Source organism: Limulus polyphemus, unplaced genomic scaffold, assembly GCF_000517525.1.
Source record: "Limulus polyphemus unplaced genomic scaffold, Limulus_polyphemus-2.1.2 Scaffold48, whole genome shotgun sequence".
Classification (NCBI taxonomy): domain Eukaryota; kingdom Metazoa; phylum Arthropoda; class Merostomata; order Xiphosura; family Limulidae; genus Limulus; species Limulus polyphemus.
Window position 1 is genome coordinate 157,218 of NW_013665658.1, and position 18,371 is coordinate 175,588.

The 18,371-nt window shown below is 39.2% G+C and overlaps 1 protein-coding gene across 1 annotated transcript in view; it reads left to right on the plus strand.

The window, feature by feature from the left end:
• LOC106462778 (piezo-type mechanosensitive ion channel component 2-like) overlaps positions 1–18,371 on the plus strand; it is a 166,367-nt gene that overhangs the window by 108,300 nt on the left and 39,696 nt on the right. The window contains exons 28-31 of the mRNA XM_022390367.1: positions 3,674–3,812; positions 4,244–4,401; positions 4,503–4,576; positions 17,581–17,640. Of these exons, the coding sequence (XP_022246075.1) occupies positions 3,674–3,812; positions 4,244–4,401; positions 4,503–4,576; positions 17,581–17,640 (431 nt within the window). The remainder of the gene's footprint in view (positions 1–3,673; positions 3,813–4,243; positions 4,402–4,502; positions 4,577–17,580; positions 17,641–18,371) is intronic.

Below are 18,371 nucleotides of genomic sequence, written 5' to 3' on the forward strand. Positions count from 1 at the left end.
TTCCAGGTCTTCCTCTCTTACACAACAAAATGGTCATGATTCATTTTGACTACTCCACAGTGGTTTCATATCTTTCTTGTCAGGAAAGTTCTCATTCTTTCAATCTTGGTTTTCGGGCTTTGAATCTTTTTTTTCAGCTCATTCCAATGACATCTATCTTTTAACCTGTCATATAACATGGGATATGATTTTCCTTTCTTGACCCCATCAGATCCTTCCACCAGCATGGATGTTCCATCAAGTGGTCTTTCAATGGATTTGTTCTCAGTTCAGCTCTCCAATGATAGACACCTTTGCAACCAATTGGATTGCTAGCCTAAACTTCTGGTCTCCAATTTCACATCCTCAAGCTCTGGTGATAGATACTTTCAGTCAAGACTGGACAGGATTCCATTTGTATGCCTTTCCTCCTATTCATCTCTTGCCCAGACTCTTGTCTATGATTCATTTCACCCCATGTTGGGTTCTTTTGTCAGCATCTTTTTGGCCTGCTCAGACATGGTTTTCTCTTCTTCAGTTGCTCCAGAAATGTTTATTCATTCATACTTGTTGAGACAACCTCAGTCCAACATTCAACACCTGGACATTTAATGCTGGACTCCAGCTTCATGCATGGACGTTATAAATTCCTTTGCCCGACCATAGGGGTTTAAATTTTACAGTTTCCGTTTATTTGACTGTATCCACCATCAACCTACTCTGGCAATCTATTGATGGAAATGGGCTACATATTGTTAGTGGTGTCTTTGGTGAGCCTTCAACCCACTTCATCCAACAGTTTCCTTGGTTTCAAGTGTTTTGACATGGATTTTTGAAAGGTTTGGCTTCTACCTTGCAGTATATACAGCATCCTTTGCTGCTCCCTTTTGCTCTTCTACATATACGAAGGTTTTTGACTCCTGTGCTCTCTCATTTAGGATCCTTTTATATTCTTCATCCCAAACAACCATTTCAGTTGCCTAATTGGGACTTCAGAGTTATTTTTTCATGCATTATCACTTTATCCCTTCCAACCTATGGCCTTCTGTTCTTTGTAACACCTTTCCCTCGAGGTATATTTCTATTGTTGTTAGCTTCCAGATGCAGCTGTTTTGATTTATTTTGCCATCCCTATTCAGCAGACTCTCTATCCTTCCACCTATTTTTTTGCTCTGTCCAGACAGATCCTTCCTACTGAACACACTCGCTGCCAGAGAAGGGAATAAATTCTTTTTTCCCATTCTTATCCCGTACAAGCTCTGACTGGGCACAAAAGTTCCGGGTATGATAGATTGTAAAGATGAGAAATGCTTGGAACTGTTCAGGTGCCCTATGTACCGGCTTTTTATTAAGTGGGTTATCCTGCAGTGTCCTTGGATTTATCACCCATTACATTAACTGGGGGCTTCAGGAGTTGATTCCTATAGCCTATTTGGGGTTATCTGTTGTAGATTGAAATATACTCCACATCACTTCTCACCAGAATCAGCATCTGTCAATGTCATTGTTTGCTCGTCTGAACTGTTCTCTCCCCCATGGTTGTGTTGACTACCTCTGCTGGATTTTAACAAGGAGGTGTGTAACTTTCTTACCTGATTAACAGTTTTTCTTCTTTTTCATAGGGTCCCTCTTTATTTCCTTTGGATCCCACTCAGTGGCGAGTGTTCCCCAGTGAGGTGTGCTTGTATATTTTTCAATTCTGCACTAGCAACCATTATATCAGTTCATGGTTGCAACAGGCTCTGTCAAGATGAGGTGTTTCATTAGGCCATCTATACACAATTCAGGTTGGTAGTATTATCTCACAATAAAAAACCAATGGACCGCTACTCATGGACTATTATGAGTAAAACTAAAGGGATTTTGCCAGTCCCTGCTAATCTTAGAGCTGAATCAGTTGAGATCGGTTTGCTTTTAAAACTTAAGGAATGTGGTTCACCTGTTGCACTGTCTTCGGAAACCTGTTCCTCAGGACTCCTCACAGCACACATGTCCTCCCTACTGCTACTAGTGGAGCTAGGGAGTCGTTACCACACCCAGTTGCCGGAGTGGTGGACAGAGTATTTTTGTTTGTAGTATGGAGTTTTCTCCACTCTCAGAGAAGAAGGCAAAGTTGGAGACCCTCCTACCTGGTCGATATTTGATGCTTTGCTATCGGGTGGGGTGTGCTTGGACGCTCTTATGAACACTGTCAGGTCTTAGGTCGTTTGTGCAGGGGGTCCACTATCTCCTCGTAAATCCAAATGCAACAAGGTCCCATCTTAGGTCCTTGGTGGAACCGTGTTCCACATCCTCTCCATCATTCCATAGATAAGTGGAATTCTCCTTGCCCACTTGGTTGGGGAGTGAAAATGACTGTTTGTAAATACAGACCAGATGAGTTCTGGACCTTGATTGGGGTATGGTATATATGATTCCATCAATCTGAGCCTGGATGTTGCCTTTAGACTTCTTCAGGTTGATCAGAAGGATTGTCCACTTTGGTGTTGCTTTCTTTCTTCGTAAATCCTGTTGTTTGAAATGCATCATTCCGTAACTACTGGTGTGGATCCTGTCACAATGATATGTATATATCTGCAGTCCAACTGCCCTTTCCACCAATGGGCGATATAGATACCAAGACCTGTTAAATCTAGTCCTGAGTTGTGGAACCTCGGCTGCATGGTTGAGGCTGGCCCATTATACTTACTTGAGTACTCTTCCACCATTTTCATATTTCTGTAGTTCTGGATGTAGTGCAGTTTTCCCTGCTTGGGTACCATTTCTCATGGTACACCTTTATTCTATGCAGATGCTTTCTGTATGAACTATGCCTTCACCGTCCCCTCTGCCTTCTCATTTTGGAATTCTAGCTATAAATGTCAGCAGAGGTATGTATGTTTTGGAAGTTATCATTTTCCTAATCTGAAAATGTATTTCCAAACATACATACCTCCTTCCCCTCTGCCTTCTCAATTTGGAATTCTAGCTATAAATGTCAGCAGAAGTATGTATGTTTTGGAAGTTATCATTCTCCTAATCTGAAAATGTATTTCCAAACATACATACCTCCTTCCCCTCTGCCTTCTCAATTTGGAATTCTAGCTATAAGTGTCAGCAGAGGTATGTATGTTTTGGAAGTTATCATTTTCCTAATATGAAAATGTATTTCTGCTAACACTCTCCCTTCCTCCCCACTAGGAGTCAATGCTAGTGACCGGGATGGGGTAAGTCTCAAAAAGTAATTATATTGTCAACATACAGTGCTTATAAACAGTATCTGCATAGCAGGCATGTGAATGCTGGTGTAAAGTTTTGCAAAATAGATATTGCCAAGGGTAGTCGAGTGGGGTATAAAGACTGGAGCAAGCGAACATGATATTTAGATGACAAAGATGAAGATTGAGAATTAGCTATAAGTGTCAGCGGAGATAAGTATGTTTGGAAATACATTTTCAGATTAGGAAAATTATAACTTTGAAATGTATATGAACTAATACTAGACAATCAATTCCAGAGTAAGAGAATTATTAGGAACATGTTTATAAAATTTTTATCATCTTAATCACTTCTAAAAGATACTGTTAATCTCAAATATTTATTTAAATAACTTTTCTGTATATATTGAATTTATGAGATTTCTAAAAGTAATTTTATTAGCTCATATGATATTTAAGTAGAAGTTATAATAATAATTCGTGTTTGTATATAACAGCCTCAGCAACCTTCTCAGCAAGCTCTTCTTAGCCCTTATGATGTTCCTGGGACTTCTTGTCAGTCACCACTGGATGCCAGAGCTTTTAGCACTGCCCAACAGTCACTCAAAGAAGATGAAACAGAGATTCCTGCAGAACGTATGTTTAAAAAACCTGCGGAGAATATGTAGAAGAAGTTGATATTATATTTGCCAAAACATAATCAGAAAGTAGCACCACTTAGAAACTGAAATAATTTAAAAAGTTTAATCTTGAATGAATAAATAGTGGTCTTATCATATATAAAACTGTCTGTGGAAAGCTTGTGGTGATTACCAGGTATTTAAAAAATTAGTTATCTTTAATATTTTGTGATATATGTAAACAGAAATCCAGTACCAGGATAATTATAGTAATTATATGTATTTGGAAATACTGAGAAATTGAAAAATTTTTATTTTTAATGAATTTGCTTATATAATGCTGTCCTTTTTTAACTTCAAAATGTGTATAATATGATTATTCATTTTACTTCTGTCCTGTTCTTTTTTGCTAATTTTCTCTCATCAATACTTTTTTTTTTCATTCAGAGAGTGTTTTGCAAAAGATTCAGGGTTGTGTGGAGTTTGGAACTGCCATTTTTCTCTCTGTATTAATTAGTGCCACTGCCAAACTAAACTCAATTTCTAAAGAGTATCGCTATGTTGCTCAAGAGCTTTCTCTTAAAAAGTATTCTCTGAAGAAAGAGGTAAGTTTTAAAAAATACAATTTGATTTACTGTTCAAATACACAATCAGTTAAACATTTTTCAACATTCACTGTTATGTTTATTTTTGCTACTTTTTTCAGCGTTACAAGAAGCAACATCCTGAAACTTTGGAAGGCATGAAAACATCAGAAGATAAAGACCCAAGTATGTTGGGGTAAGTAATATTAAAGTATTTAAATGATAAAGGATACAAAATTACTCATTTCTGCAGTTTGAGAATTTTTATCAACTAATTTATAAGTTTGTACATTTTGTATATGAAAACAATGTTTTAGGTACATTATAAGTTTGTAAGGAATTTCTGTTGAAGAAAAACTTAGCTATTTCTTATAATGCTAGTTTTGAGATAATGTTTGTATTACTTGCTTTGTCTGATTTCTCTATAAACACAAGTCATTTTTATTTAAAAAGTTAGCCACTTCATTATACTATGATTGTATCTAACCGCAAAAAAAAAATACTTATACCTTCCCTATGTTTCCAACTATTTATTTTCTTGTTGAATTTACCAAATCACAGATTTATTATTCAACTACTGAAGAAAAATCTCAAAGTTGCTATGCAATCTTTTTCTAGAAAGTCATATTGTACACATGAAGAGGGAGGGGTGTAGAAATTAGGTTCTGTGAACTACTGTTAGCCAGTTATTAGTAAAAGTAAAATTATAACTGGTATGGGAACATCTGAGGGAAAGATGACAGTTGGCAATGGCATACATCACTGGTTAGCTTGACTTGGGAATATATTTATTACTAATGTTGGTTATTGTGCTTTTAAAGTGATTAAGAGAGATATCCTATATTTTCTAAGCTAGTCTTTACTAATGAGTAAGAAGAACTAAAAGAAAATTAAAAATGGCAAAAGGTGTCTGGGGTGATATTGCTCGTTTTTTGTTGGGAACATATTACTATGGGGGAGGCTATGAAAACTTCTGGTTTTTACAAGTAAAAATGTGATATAATAGTGAAATTGTGTTGATGGGTATGGGGTCATATAAAACATGCTCAGGTTTATAAAGATGGTTGAAGATTTTTGGAACGTATGTGACCATAAAGTCTGAAATGCAGTATTTGACATTTGATATGTGACCACACAATGTGTGCTATATTTGACTCCTAATATGTGACCACACAGTCTGAAGACTTGTTTTTGACTCTTGGTATGTGACCACAGTCTAAAGTCTGAAAGGCCATATTTGACTCTTGGTATGTGACTTCACTGTCTGAAGGGCCATATGTGACTTATAGTATGTGACCAAACAGTTGAAGATGTGCAGTAGTTGGTATGATGAACTGACTTTGCAGCAACTGCTTATGAATAAGTAAACCTTTTTTTTTCTTTTCTTTTTTTAGAAAACTTTGTTTGTCAATGGCCTTTTTTAAAATCTTAAAATAAATTTAATGGACTGTTATATAACATTCATCTAGAGCATGTTTTGGTGCACTTTATCTATTTACATCCTCAAATTTTCATGTTCTTTCACAAGTGTCAGCAGCCGTATTGTAATGAAATCAATGTAATCTTGCTCAGAACAAGAAGAAGTGAAGTAGTAAACCACATGTGATGTTTTCATTGGTTAGAATGGATCTTTATATCTGAATAAATACTACAGAAGACATTCTGGTTTGAACATATATGTTATTGTATCTATTGGTACACTCTAACAAGTAGGGTACTTAACTGGTTTTTAACAAACAAGAGATGTTGACCAATATATGGTAAAGTAGACACTGGAACTTCATATGTTGATGGTTTTCTGAAGTTTCATTTGTTCAGATAGTGACAAATTATTCTATCAATCACATGGATAGGAAAACCATTCCTGTAGAAGAATCATTTGATGTTTTCTAACTCTTTATGCAAAACATCAGAAGTTATTGAGAGTTTATACTTATATATACACATGATAAACTTAGATCTTAATTAAGTTGTTCATTGGTATATAGTTTTTGAACTTACAAGTCAGTAAAAGTCTTTATGGTAAACTTGGTGATGTTCAACAGTGAAGTTAACACTGTTAGGCTTGCTATTTAAGCACTTCTACAATTAATGAATATGACCAGTATCCTTTAAAATAGTAAAAGTGTAATACACATTGAAAATACATATTTCCAAGATGACAAACATCTCTTCTCACACAGAAAGCTATCTTCCCCATCCATGTGCTTTAAAGACTTGCATGCCACTAGCCTTTGGAAAACTATATTCATTCTATTCCTTGGAACTGAACACATCAGAAATGTTTTTCTTTGTCAATTTAATGAGATTTGCGATGTTTAGGGAACTTAATTTCCTTCGTATTTTATTCATATTATGAATGCAGTTCATGTAATGTGTTCTACTACTGGTGAGTGACTAATTTCCTCACACAGGTTGTGTAATAATTATGGCTTATGGAGGAACTTTCCCTGGTAAGGATGTGGCAGCCATTGTAAAGAGGATAGTGGGTTCCCATATGCTACCAGGACCTTCAGGTCCAGTACCTTCATCAGTCATTCCCACCCCTCATTAATGGGGTGAATGAGGAAGATGAATTTGATTGTTCCTTCACCTGCTTAGTCTTTGGGAACTTCTCTCCCTGTTGAAGAGAAACGTAAACGTTCTCACATTAATCAGCCTTGAATTATCAGGTATGCACCATTCTTTTTCTTTCCCCTGCATTATATTCTTCTTGTTGTCCCCTACTTCTTGGTCCTTACCCTAACTCATTTTGTTTACCATTGATGGACCACCTATCTGTCCGTGACATTAAGCCTCAACCTTCCTGTCTACTTGTTTCTTATTTCCTCCAATTTAGTCATTCTGTGTCCATTTTCATGATTATCACATTTGGGATTGCCTATTTGGGCGGGGGGCAAGTTATTTTCGTCAGTTTTTCTCTCTAGTACCCAATAATCCTCTCTCTACCTGATAGGCTCGGCATGGTCAGGTGGTTAGGGTGCTCGACTCTCAATCTGGGGGTTGAGGTTTCGAATCCTCGTCCCACTAAATATGCTCACCCTTTCAGCCATGGGGGCATTATAATTTGATAGTCAATCCCACTATTCGTTGGTAAAAGGGTTGGTGATTGGTGGTGATGACTATCTGCTTTCCCTCTAGTCTTACACTGCTAAATTAGGCATGGCTAGTGTAAATAGCCCTCGTACAGCTTTGCACGAAATTCGAAAAATCAAATTTTACCTAATCATTTTCACCATCTCAAGTGTGAGGCACTCCACCATGCCCCAAAGAATTTTGTAGGTGATTCTCGTTCCCTTTACTTCTCTGTTGTGGCAATCCCCTTCTACCATTCCCTGCTCACTTGCCTCCTTGTTCCTGAGGGTTGTTGGATAGGGATACTCTCCTGTTCCAGGTTCAACTTCTTTCTTCTCCTCTATGAGCTCTTTGCCTTGAAGTTCAAGGTGTTCCTGATTTGATTGAATTACAGGCTGAGGCTTATCAGCCTTCTTCCATCTGCCTGCAAGCTATGAACCATGCTGTTACTAGGATTTATGCCTATCCTACTTGTTCTGCTTGTGAGATTTAGTGTTTGATGACCATGGTTTCATGGGGACTGCTTATCTCTTTGGGTCACACATGTATGCACCTCCACCATTGGTCCTTGCACGACTAGAGCGATACCTCACAGGATTTTTTAACCTCAATGGTTTTACTGTGCCATCCTCCTTCTAGTATTTGTATGGGTGGCTGGGGGACAGATCCAATATCACCATCTGTGTTCCAATACCTCCACCCAAACCACACCTACACCTCTTCACCTATGGTTCCCCCTCTTGTTGGGGAGCAACCTTAAACATCAATTTTACATCTGGCACATCTCTCTATATGCACACCCTCGAACTTCCAGTAGACTGCTGGGCACGATCCCATTATTACCACTCCTAGTGGATCATTTCATTGTGCTCCATTCCAATAACACCTTGGTTATTCCTAAATTAAATGCCATGGAAAAATTCAATTCAGATACTCTTGCTTTCACATCTTTGACCTTTACATCTTGGGCCACTTCTCAATGGGTTGGTTTTCTAGCCTGCCATATACTGGGTACTATGAACCAGGTTATGGACTGCCTTTCTTGGCCAGCCTGAGTTCTGCCCTCAGAAGGTCTCCCCCAGTTTCTGTTGGGAGTGTTCTTTTGGGGACTTCACTCATCATTGCCTAGCCAACTATCTCACTTTCATGCTTTCTCTCTTCTGTTCTCCATCCCTTGGCCATGGCTTTCACTACATTATGCATGGTCTGGTATTTTATTTGTCATGATGCTCATCCACCGTTACAGCCTTTACCTTGGGTCCTGGTCTTGACTAGAGACACTTTTTGTTGTTTCCTTTTGGTGGTATCCCTCTAGCTGGCTCAACCTTGATTCCCTCTTCTATGCACCTGAATGACAACCCAACCCCCTCTTTCCCTGCCAATTATACACACTATTACTTCAACAGCTTCCATATATCCTCTCCCTCATGGGATTTTGTACTTCCACCTTCACATTTGAATTAGTCTTGTCCATTGCCCATTGAACCGAACTTTCCCATCTGATAATCCTTTCCCATGTTGGGCATCATTCTACCTGGTACTTCTGCCTGCATGGGGTGTGTGGCTTTTGATGGTGGTCCATCTGTCACCACCTTCCTCCTAATCGTTCTACTGTTGGACATCTTCCTTCCCTTTACCAGGCTGTTCTACAGGGATTAGCTGTTTCTGCCTGTATCAGTTATTGAGTGGTCTTGTCTTCACTGTTTTGTCGTTTTGATACTGCAAGGTGTTTCCTCTCCTGTACTCTCCACCTTGTTCCAGTCCTTCCTTATTCTACTTGCCCTATTCCTAGCCTGACCAGGACCAGTGTCCTTATGCATTTGAGCCATTGGCAACCTACACCTTCTACCAACTTCTCTTCAGATATATTCCTCATACTTCTCCTTGTGTTCATTGTCATTCAGATCTTTTTCCTAGTGACTCATCCTGTACCCTTTCCATTGTCCATCATATTCTTATTTCTTTTGGTCAGTCCTTCCTCTCTGAGTCTTCAGCCACTCAGAGAGTAGACCTCTACCTTCCTTCTATTTCACTCTTCTTGTTTGGACCTGAACAGACTTTTCTGCCTTGTTCAAACCATTCGTTGCTACTTAGCTTGTACCTCTCACTTTTGGGGGGTTTCTGTCTTTCACTCTACATTCCCTGGGATTCCTCTTCTTCCAAAGACAGCTCTCCTTCAACCTTTATTGGTAAGGTCTGCTAAATTCTTTGTTTAGTCTCCTCCTCATTGAGTGTTGTCACTTGCAGATGGTCCATATTTTTTCCATCAGATTTGTCACCTCTCATTCTCTCACTGCTTATTTCCAATAGCTGCTGGATGAGATCATTCAAGCTAGCATGTTGACTACCTTGCATAACTATGTTGCCCACTCTATTCAACATCTAACTGTCTCATGTAGTGAAGTCACTGCCTATCTCCGTTCGCCAACCCTACAGTCTACCTACTGTCTTAAACAGATTAGTACATCCCTTTTCGTTTATAATATTTGCTTACAGGATCCCACCAGATGACCACCAGGCTACACTTATTTCCAAAATTTCACACATATCTAGGATAACGAAAAGCACTCTGGCTCAATATATGCCTACTGTTGAGATGGGGTGTTCCACAAGACTACTTGAGGTATCCTCATGGTATATTTGGATATCAGACTACTGTCTGATCCAGACTGTATCTATTCGATGAACTATCATAGAAAATGCCAGCTTCCCTGGCTTGCACTTGCTGGCTTATCAAAAGACCTTCTTGGCTGAAACAGATTGATAGGGATTCGAAAATTTTCTCTGGATCTCCCCACCGCAAATTCCTCCCCACTTTTTTCTTTCAGTGGAGCAAAGAAGACCCTTACCACTTATCAGTTCCTAGCTGCTGGGGTGGTGGACCATGGAGAACTCTCACTGATTAGGACCTAACAGCTGGAGCTAAAACAAGTGGTGCCAATCAGTGGGAAGTGGGGTCACTCCTTATATAATAATACCAACAACCTTCCAGAAGCATTTCATACTATACTGTGCCCTCCTCCCGCAGTCTGCATCTGTTCAGTAGAGTTGAGGTGATCACCCTTCTCTTACATCTTGAAACTGTCCAATAGAGTTGAGGCAAGCAAATCCCAAGATATGCACCCTCTTCCAGCAGGCTGTGACTATTCAGTTGAATCAAGGTGAGCACACACCACTATATCATGCCCTCCACCTGCTGTCATGTCTGTTCAGTAGAGTCAAGTTGAACACAAACTATACATATTTCTGAATTTCTGTGCCTTCCTCCCACGGCTGGTGTCAATCCAAGAATCTGACGGTAGAACTGAGGCAAGCATGCACCACCATTACACACTATGGCATGTATTCTATACACTCCTCCTACAGTTGGTGTCAGTCCAAGAGTCTGCTAGTAGAGTTGAAACAAGCATATACTATCAATCTCTGTGCTCTCCTCCTGCAGTTGATATTGGTCCAATAAGTCTGAAGGTAGAGTTGAGGTGTGCAATAGGTACAGTCTGAATGAAACCTAACCACACTACAGATATTGCCTCTTCAAGCTCTTCTGTGCAAGAACTCTGATGGCCATGTTCATATTACACCCATACCCATGACACACATGGGGCTTGTTTGCCTCTTTCTCCCCATCTGTTCTGGGTGAAAAGTGTACCCTGGAAGAGAGGAGATTCAGTCTCCCAGGCATGTGCTTACAGGAGCTCTTGCCATTGGGTGTCACACTACATGGGTTTCCTTCAGACAATTTCTGAAGGGAACTCATCCACATACATTTCACACTGTTCCCTTTGCCATATCAACATGGCATTCTAGCTTTTAGTATGAAGAGGTGTATATCATCTCAGAAGTTAACATTTTCCTATGAAAATGTATTTCTGATAGATACTCCCCTCTGCATACACTTCTCACCCTCCTCCCCACATTCAGTGCACTTTAGACATGCATGCCTCATCAAGAATGAAAATTCATGAGTGTAAAAGCATAGAAGGAGTTAATATGCAGGGAGATTGTGTCACCCTCTTATTGGTGGAGGGCTTTTGCTGCATAATAACGTCATTATGCAGTAGCACAATTCATGAGAAAACTTGTGAGGTTAGATGGGAGTTGTCTAAAGGCTAGAGACATACAAATCTCTAAGACAGATACATGGGGAAGATAACTCTGTGTGTAGAAAGGTGAGTATCTTTTGGAAAACATTTTCGGGTAAGGAACATGTTAACTTTGGAATGCATCACTCATTTGAGTTATCATTTAGAAATAGTTTTTCACTTATGGTATTGTTTCTTCAAATAGGATGTTAGTATATGGAAATTCAGTCTCAAAACTGGTAAAATAAATTACCTTACTATTAAATTTTAAGTTTTACATTTCATTTGAAAATTCAAAACTGTGTAAAAAAACAAATACATAACCTATTAATCCTTAGTTACAGATTATAATATTTTAAATTAGAACTCTTAGTAAACATCTTTCTTTACATACTCTTGGAGATTCATTAGTAAAATCTGTGTAATGACTTCAAGATGGTCTGTCTAATTTCTGAATATTGTGTACGAGTTAATAGGCTATCATTCTTTAATTTCAGTAAATATCTTTGTAATTTACTTTGTCTAGTTTTAATAGGAATTTGATCAAACTTGACAAATTTAATTGAGGCACTCAAATGCTATATACTTTACCAAATATTCCAGTTTATCTAGGATAACAATGCTATACAATTTATCAGCCTTAACAATTACAATGTTTTTAATTTTGCTAAAATCTATAAATCTGACAATTCTTCATTACTTATATGTTACGTTTTGTGGTTCACATTTTCATTTGTAAAATTTTGAAATGATATCTCATTGGTTTTCCTCTGTGGTAAAAAAATGTGTGTGAGTATGAATTCCCATGGAATGGTTTCTTGTACGGAGGCTACCAGGACCTTGTCCATTCCTCTCTTCTTGTCGGGTGGTAATCAGCAGCAGTTGGGGGGGGGGGTCCAATCTTGGTGGAGGCTGTGACCTGATTTGGGGCAAGATGGAGTCCTTCGTGTGGCCTGGTCTCCCACCTGGGGGTTCAGATTTGGCTTTTCATCATGGACCTGAATACACTGGAGAGAATTTAGACACTGTTTTCTGATCCTTCTTTCACTAGGGCTGCCTTTACTGAGGGTTCATCTGATCAGCCACCTTCTGCCCCTTTTCTACAGTTAGTTACGTGAGTTTGTGAAGTTTTGGGGATTAACCCCATTGCTTATGAGTCTACCCCTGCCTTGTTGTCAGATAGATCTTGGGGGGATTACTTAGTTTTTCTTCCTTCCCCTGATATTGCCATGCATGCAGGAAGGTTTGCAATGCATTTACGAGAGGGTATCGCTATGTCTTGCTCCCTTATTTATCAGAACAACATGACATGGCTTATCATCATCAGTATGACGTATATTTGGACACTCAATGGTTGGATCCATTGTTGGATCTATGGGGTTCCAGGTTGGAACCTGTTATCACTCTTTGACTGTTTGTACTGTATTGCTGTACTTCTCTTCCCATCAACTTTTGTCTGACACATATCAATGCTCTCCTCGTCAATTTGACGATGAACAGGGACACTTACTTGTTACCACTATGGCTCATTTGTCCTCTTCAGGCCTTGCCCTGGTGTCGTGGTTGGTCTGTTGCTGGGACTTCTTGAGTCGAGATGCCTTGCTGGAGGGTATTCATTTGTTGTTCACTGCTTTTCGTGCATTACGGGGGTGCCCTTTCTTCGACCTTACTTGTTTCCTTGAGTCCCTGAAACTTTAAAAGCTCAAATTGATATGGCACGTTTGCAGTCTTATTTATAGTCATTGGCTGCTTGCCTCTCTTCTACTCCAATGGGTAGTTCTGGAGGATCACCCATTCGCGTCTCACGGCCCCACCTTCAACACCTCGTTCTATTGGTTCACAGAATTGGTTGCGTTCGTATTCTTGAGGATCTTTGGACAGGTTGGATGGTGCCAGCAGCGTTGGTGACTACCCATCTTCACCAGGTTCTGTGGGAGGATGGTTACATCTCTTTCACCACATTTGGTGTTCATTTATCATTGATCCTTGGGTTCTCAGAGTGCTGGATTTGGATTCGAAATTCTGTTTACTTCTCTTCCTCTGTTGTCCTCCCATCTAGTTGTCTTTTCTTCTCTTTCAGACCTCTGACGTGCAAATCTTCATTCCTGGACCATTCAGGAGATTTTAAACAAACGAGCCATTGAGAAGGTCGATCCCATTCATCCAGGATTCTATTTTCGTCTATTTCCAATGTCCAAGAAAATTGAAGATTAACGTCCTATCATCGATCTGTCTCGACTTAATCACCTCCTACAGCCACCTTGTTTCACAATGGAATGACCAAGTTCGATGTCACAGATGCCTACCTTCACATCTCCATATCAGAATCTTCTTGTCAATTTCTACATTTAGTGCTTGAGGACCAGGTGTTGCAGTCCCACGTTTTTTAACGTGGATTTTTGAGAGAGGTTTGGCATCTTTTACCATTGCAGTATATAAAGATCCTTAGCTGCTACCTTTCAATATTCTATGTATAGGAAGGTTTTGACTCCTTTACTTAGTGGGATTCTGCAGTGTCTCTGGATTTATCACCCATTACATTAACCAGGGGGCTTCAGGAGTTGATTTTTATAGCCTATTCGGGGTTATTATTGAAGATCAAATTATACTCCACATCACTTCTTACCAAATTTGGCATCTATCAATGTCATTGGCTGCTCCTCTGAACTGTTCCCTGGGAGATATTTTGTGGGCTGGTATGTGGACTTCTCTCAACACTTTCCTATCTCATTACCTTCATGATCTGGCAGTTTCCTCTTCTGTGGGATTTTGCCTTCTCCCAGTGGTTGTGTTGACCTCCTCTGCTAGATTTTAACAAGGAGGAGAATAACTTTCTTACCTGATTTATGGTTTGTTTCTTTTTTATTCTAGGTCACTCTTTATTTCTTTTGGACCCCATTTAGTGGCGGGTGTGTCCAAGTCGGTGTGCTTGTAATTTTTCAATTCTGCACTAGTAACCTTTATATCGGTTCATGGTTGCAACAGGCTCTGTCGAGATGAGGTGTTCTATAAGACCATCTAGATGCAATTATGGATGGTAGTATTATCTCACAATACAAATCCAATGGACCACTACTCATGGACTATCAGGAGTAAAGCTAAAGGGGATTTTGCCAGTCCCTGCTGATCTTAGAGCTGAATCAGTCGAGAGTGGTTTGATTTTAAAACTTAAGGAACGTGGTTCACTGTTGCATTGTTTCTGGAGGCCTATTCCTTTGGACTCCCCACTAATGCCCCCCCACCAAATTCTAGGAGCTAGGGAGTCCTTACCACACCCAGTTTCCAGTTGCCGGAGTGGTGGACAGAGGATTTTCCTTTGGAGTGTGGTGTTTTCTCCACTCTCGGAGAAGAGGGCAAAGTTGTAAACCCTCCTTCCCAGGTCCCTGGAAGTTTTCCCAGATATCGGTAGAAGCAAGACCAACCTCCATGGGAGCCTACTCGTAAAACTGGTTGAGATTTGATGCTTAGCTATCTAGTGGGGGTGTGCTTGGACCCTCTTATGAACACTGTGAAGTTTTAGGTTGTTCATACAGGGGTCCACTATCTCATAAATCCGAACGAGACATGGTCCCATCTTAGGCACTTGGTGAAACAGTGTTTCACGTCCTCTCCATAATTCCATGGGTAAGTGGAATTCTCCTTGCCCACTTGGTTGGGGAGTGAAGATGACTGTTCATAAATACAGACAAGATGAGTTCTGGACCTTGATTGGGGTATGGTATATATGATTCCATCAATCCGAGCCTGGATGTTGCCTTTAGACTTCTTGAGGCTGATCAAATGGATTGTCCATTTTGGTGTTACTTTCTTTCTTTTGTAAATTCAGTAGTTCGAAGTGCATCATTCTGTGGCTGCGAGTGGGGATCCTATCACTAAGATATGTATATATTTGTGGTCCAACTGCCCTGGCTACCAATGTGAGATATGGGTACCATGACCCCTTAAATCCAGCCCTGAGTTGTGGAACCTCAGCTGCATGGTTGGGTCTGGTACCATGATCCCTTAAATCCAGCCCCAAGTTGTGGAACCTCAGCTGCATGGTTGGGGCTGGCCCATCTATTTACTTTTGTACTATTCCACCTTTCTCACTTTTCAATAGTTCTGGGTGAAGAGCATACCTGTTCTGGACTTAGTGCAGTTTTCCCCACTTCGGTATCACTTATCGTGGTACACCTTTGTTCTATACAGATGCTTTTTGTATGAACTATGCCCTCACCAGCCCCTCCAACCTCTCAGTGTGGATTCTAGCTATAAGTGGCAGTAGAGGTATGTATGTTTTGGAAGTTATCATTTTCTTAATCTGAAAATGTATTTCCAAACATACTTACCTTTGCTGACACTCTCCTTCATGTTTCCCCATGTTAAATCCATCACCTTACCTTCTCTCTTGCCGATCTTCTTTGTTGGCCATTAGAAGATGTTCTACGATTGGGCATGTGGAAGACTCTGCACACATTCATTTCTCACTACCTATACTACATCACTGTTTCTGCTTCCTCAGGTTATCACCTGCCACTTATGGCTATTCTCCAGACTTCAGCATGGCTGTGACATGAGGTAAGCCCTCACTAATACTTTCTTTTCTTTCAGGGGCCCCTGCTTCAGCTTCACTTTGATCCTGCTCTATGCGAGTAGTGCCTGACCAGGTATTCCGTCTGTACTTGGAATGGATTCCACTTAGATGGCTATAACCATTCGTAGACATCTTGATATCAGATATGCTCTGTAAGCCATGTTGATTCTTATACATTTTCCATGGCTATGTAAGTTCACCCTTGAGATGGAGTGTTTCACAAGATCACTAGAGTGTAAATTTCTTGTGATAATTGTATCATAATATGCCCGTCCCAGACCATACCACCCATGGATGGCATGGGTAAAGCAGAAGGGGATTGCTGTCCATCCCTGCCATGTCTAGATTGATTAAATCAGTGTGGTCTGTTTTTTAAATTAAGGTTTCATGATCACCCATACCACTGTCTCGGGTTGTTGCAGTCTTTCCAGACTCTCCACCACACTTTTCTCCCTTTCTTCCAGTGGAGTACAGGAGTCCTTACCACTTACCAGTACCAAGCTGCTGGGGTGGTTGACCATGGAGGCAATACGCTGGATGGGTTCCACAAAAATGGCTATAACCATTCAGTTAGAGTAGGGCAGTGGAGTTCTGCCAGTGTAGAGGGAGTTACAAGATCCTACAGATGAGTGACTATTTCCCAGAGTTGAGATGCCCAAATGCAGTTCACTCCTCCAATTGGGTGCCCTCCTCCTACCCTCACTAGGATGAGGGTACCCAGTGAGTGAGGTTTTGGAGATCGAATGAACCAATCACATAAGTCCTCACACAGTTTTTGGTTGTCCATCTTCTCCTCTCGACTTGTCTTCTGTGTTGTGGGTCACAAAAGGGTCTATGTGGCCTGTTTCCTGGGTAAACTATATATATAGTTTATATTCTTCACCTATCCTTGTTGCCATATCAGTTACACCCACAGGTAGTTGCTGACAGAAGTTTAAGAACATGGAAGTTAAAGACATTGAATATGTCAAATATATTGAAGAATACCCTAGGTGTGTGTGATCTAATTGCTCACTCACATTTTCTTTAAGTTCTTAACAGTGACCAACAATGAACAAAGCACTTATATAAAAGAAAGATTACTTACTTATAAGCAGAGGGCAGAAACTAACAGATCAGGTCTTTAGAAATTGCTATTAATGTTGTAATGTTGTCATTTTCATCTATATATACTATTAAGCATGTTGAGCATGTCTATTGCAATTATAATTACATATTGAATATTAATTAAAGTATTATTCTATTAAATGTTTTAATTGCTTTTAAGAAATTACATTAATCTTTAAGTGAGAATGATTCTTCTATAACTCACCTCTCATTCATTTTGATAGTTAATGAGCATCACATCTTGCTAGGCTGCTATTGTCTTTGTTTTAGTTATGCTAGGAGAGTTATTTTATTATTAAAGTTAACAGGTAGTAGTGTGCAGTCACAAAACACTGCTTTTATTGTTGAATTTTTCTGTTATAGAACATCGAAAGAAACAGCATCAGTCCATCTTCGGATGAGTAGTAAAGATCTTAGTGAAAGGTATGTGGTTTGGAGAAGATTTGTACAGTAACTTAGGGTCAAAGTGTTTGTATAGTCAATTTATTTTTATGTTGTATCTAAGATCCACTTTAAATATACATGTTGTGATATGGACATTGTATCTAAGATTCATTACAATCATACATGTTGTGATATGGACATTGTATCTAAGATTCATTATAATTGTACATGTTGTTGTGATATGGACATTGTATCTAAGATTCATTATAATCATACGTATTGTGATATGAACATTGTATCTAAGATTCATTACAATCATACGTATTGTGATATGGACATTGTATCTAAGATTCATTATAATTGTACATGTTGTTGTGATGTAGACATTGTATCTAAGATCCATTATAATTATACATGCTGTGATGATGTAGACATTGTATCTAAGATCCATTATAATTATACATGCTGTGATGATGTAGACATTGTATCTAAGATCCATTATAATTATCCATGTTGTTGTGATACATACACTGTTTACTAACATAATATTCATAAGATCCATTGTAAATATACATATTGTTATTATATGTACACTGTATACTAACATATTGTTCATAAGATCCATTTTAAATATATATATATATATATTGTTATGAGTGGTATGCAGCATACTAACATATTGCTCATAAGATTCATTTTAAATATACATGTTATGATACGTACACTGTATACTAACATATTGTTCATAAGATCCATTTTAAATATAATAT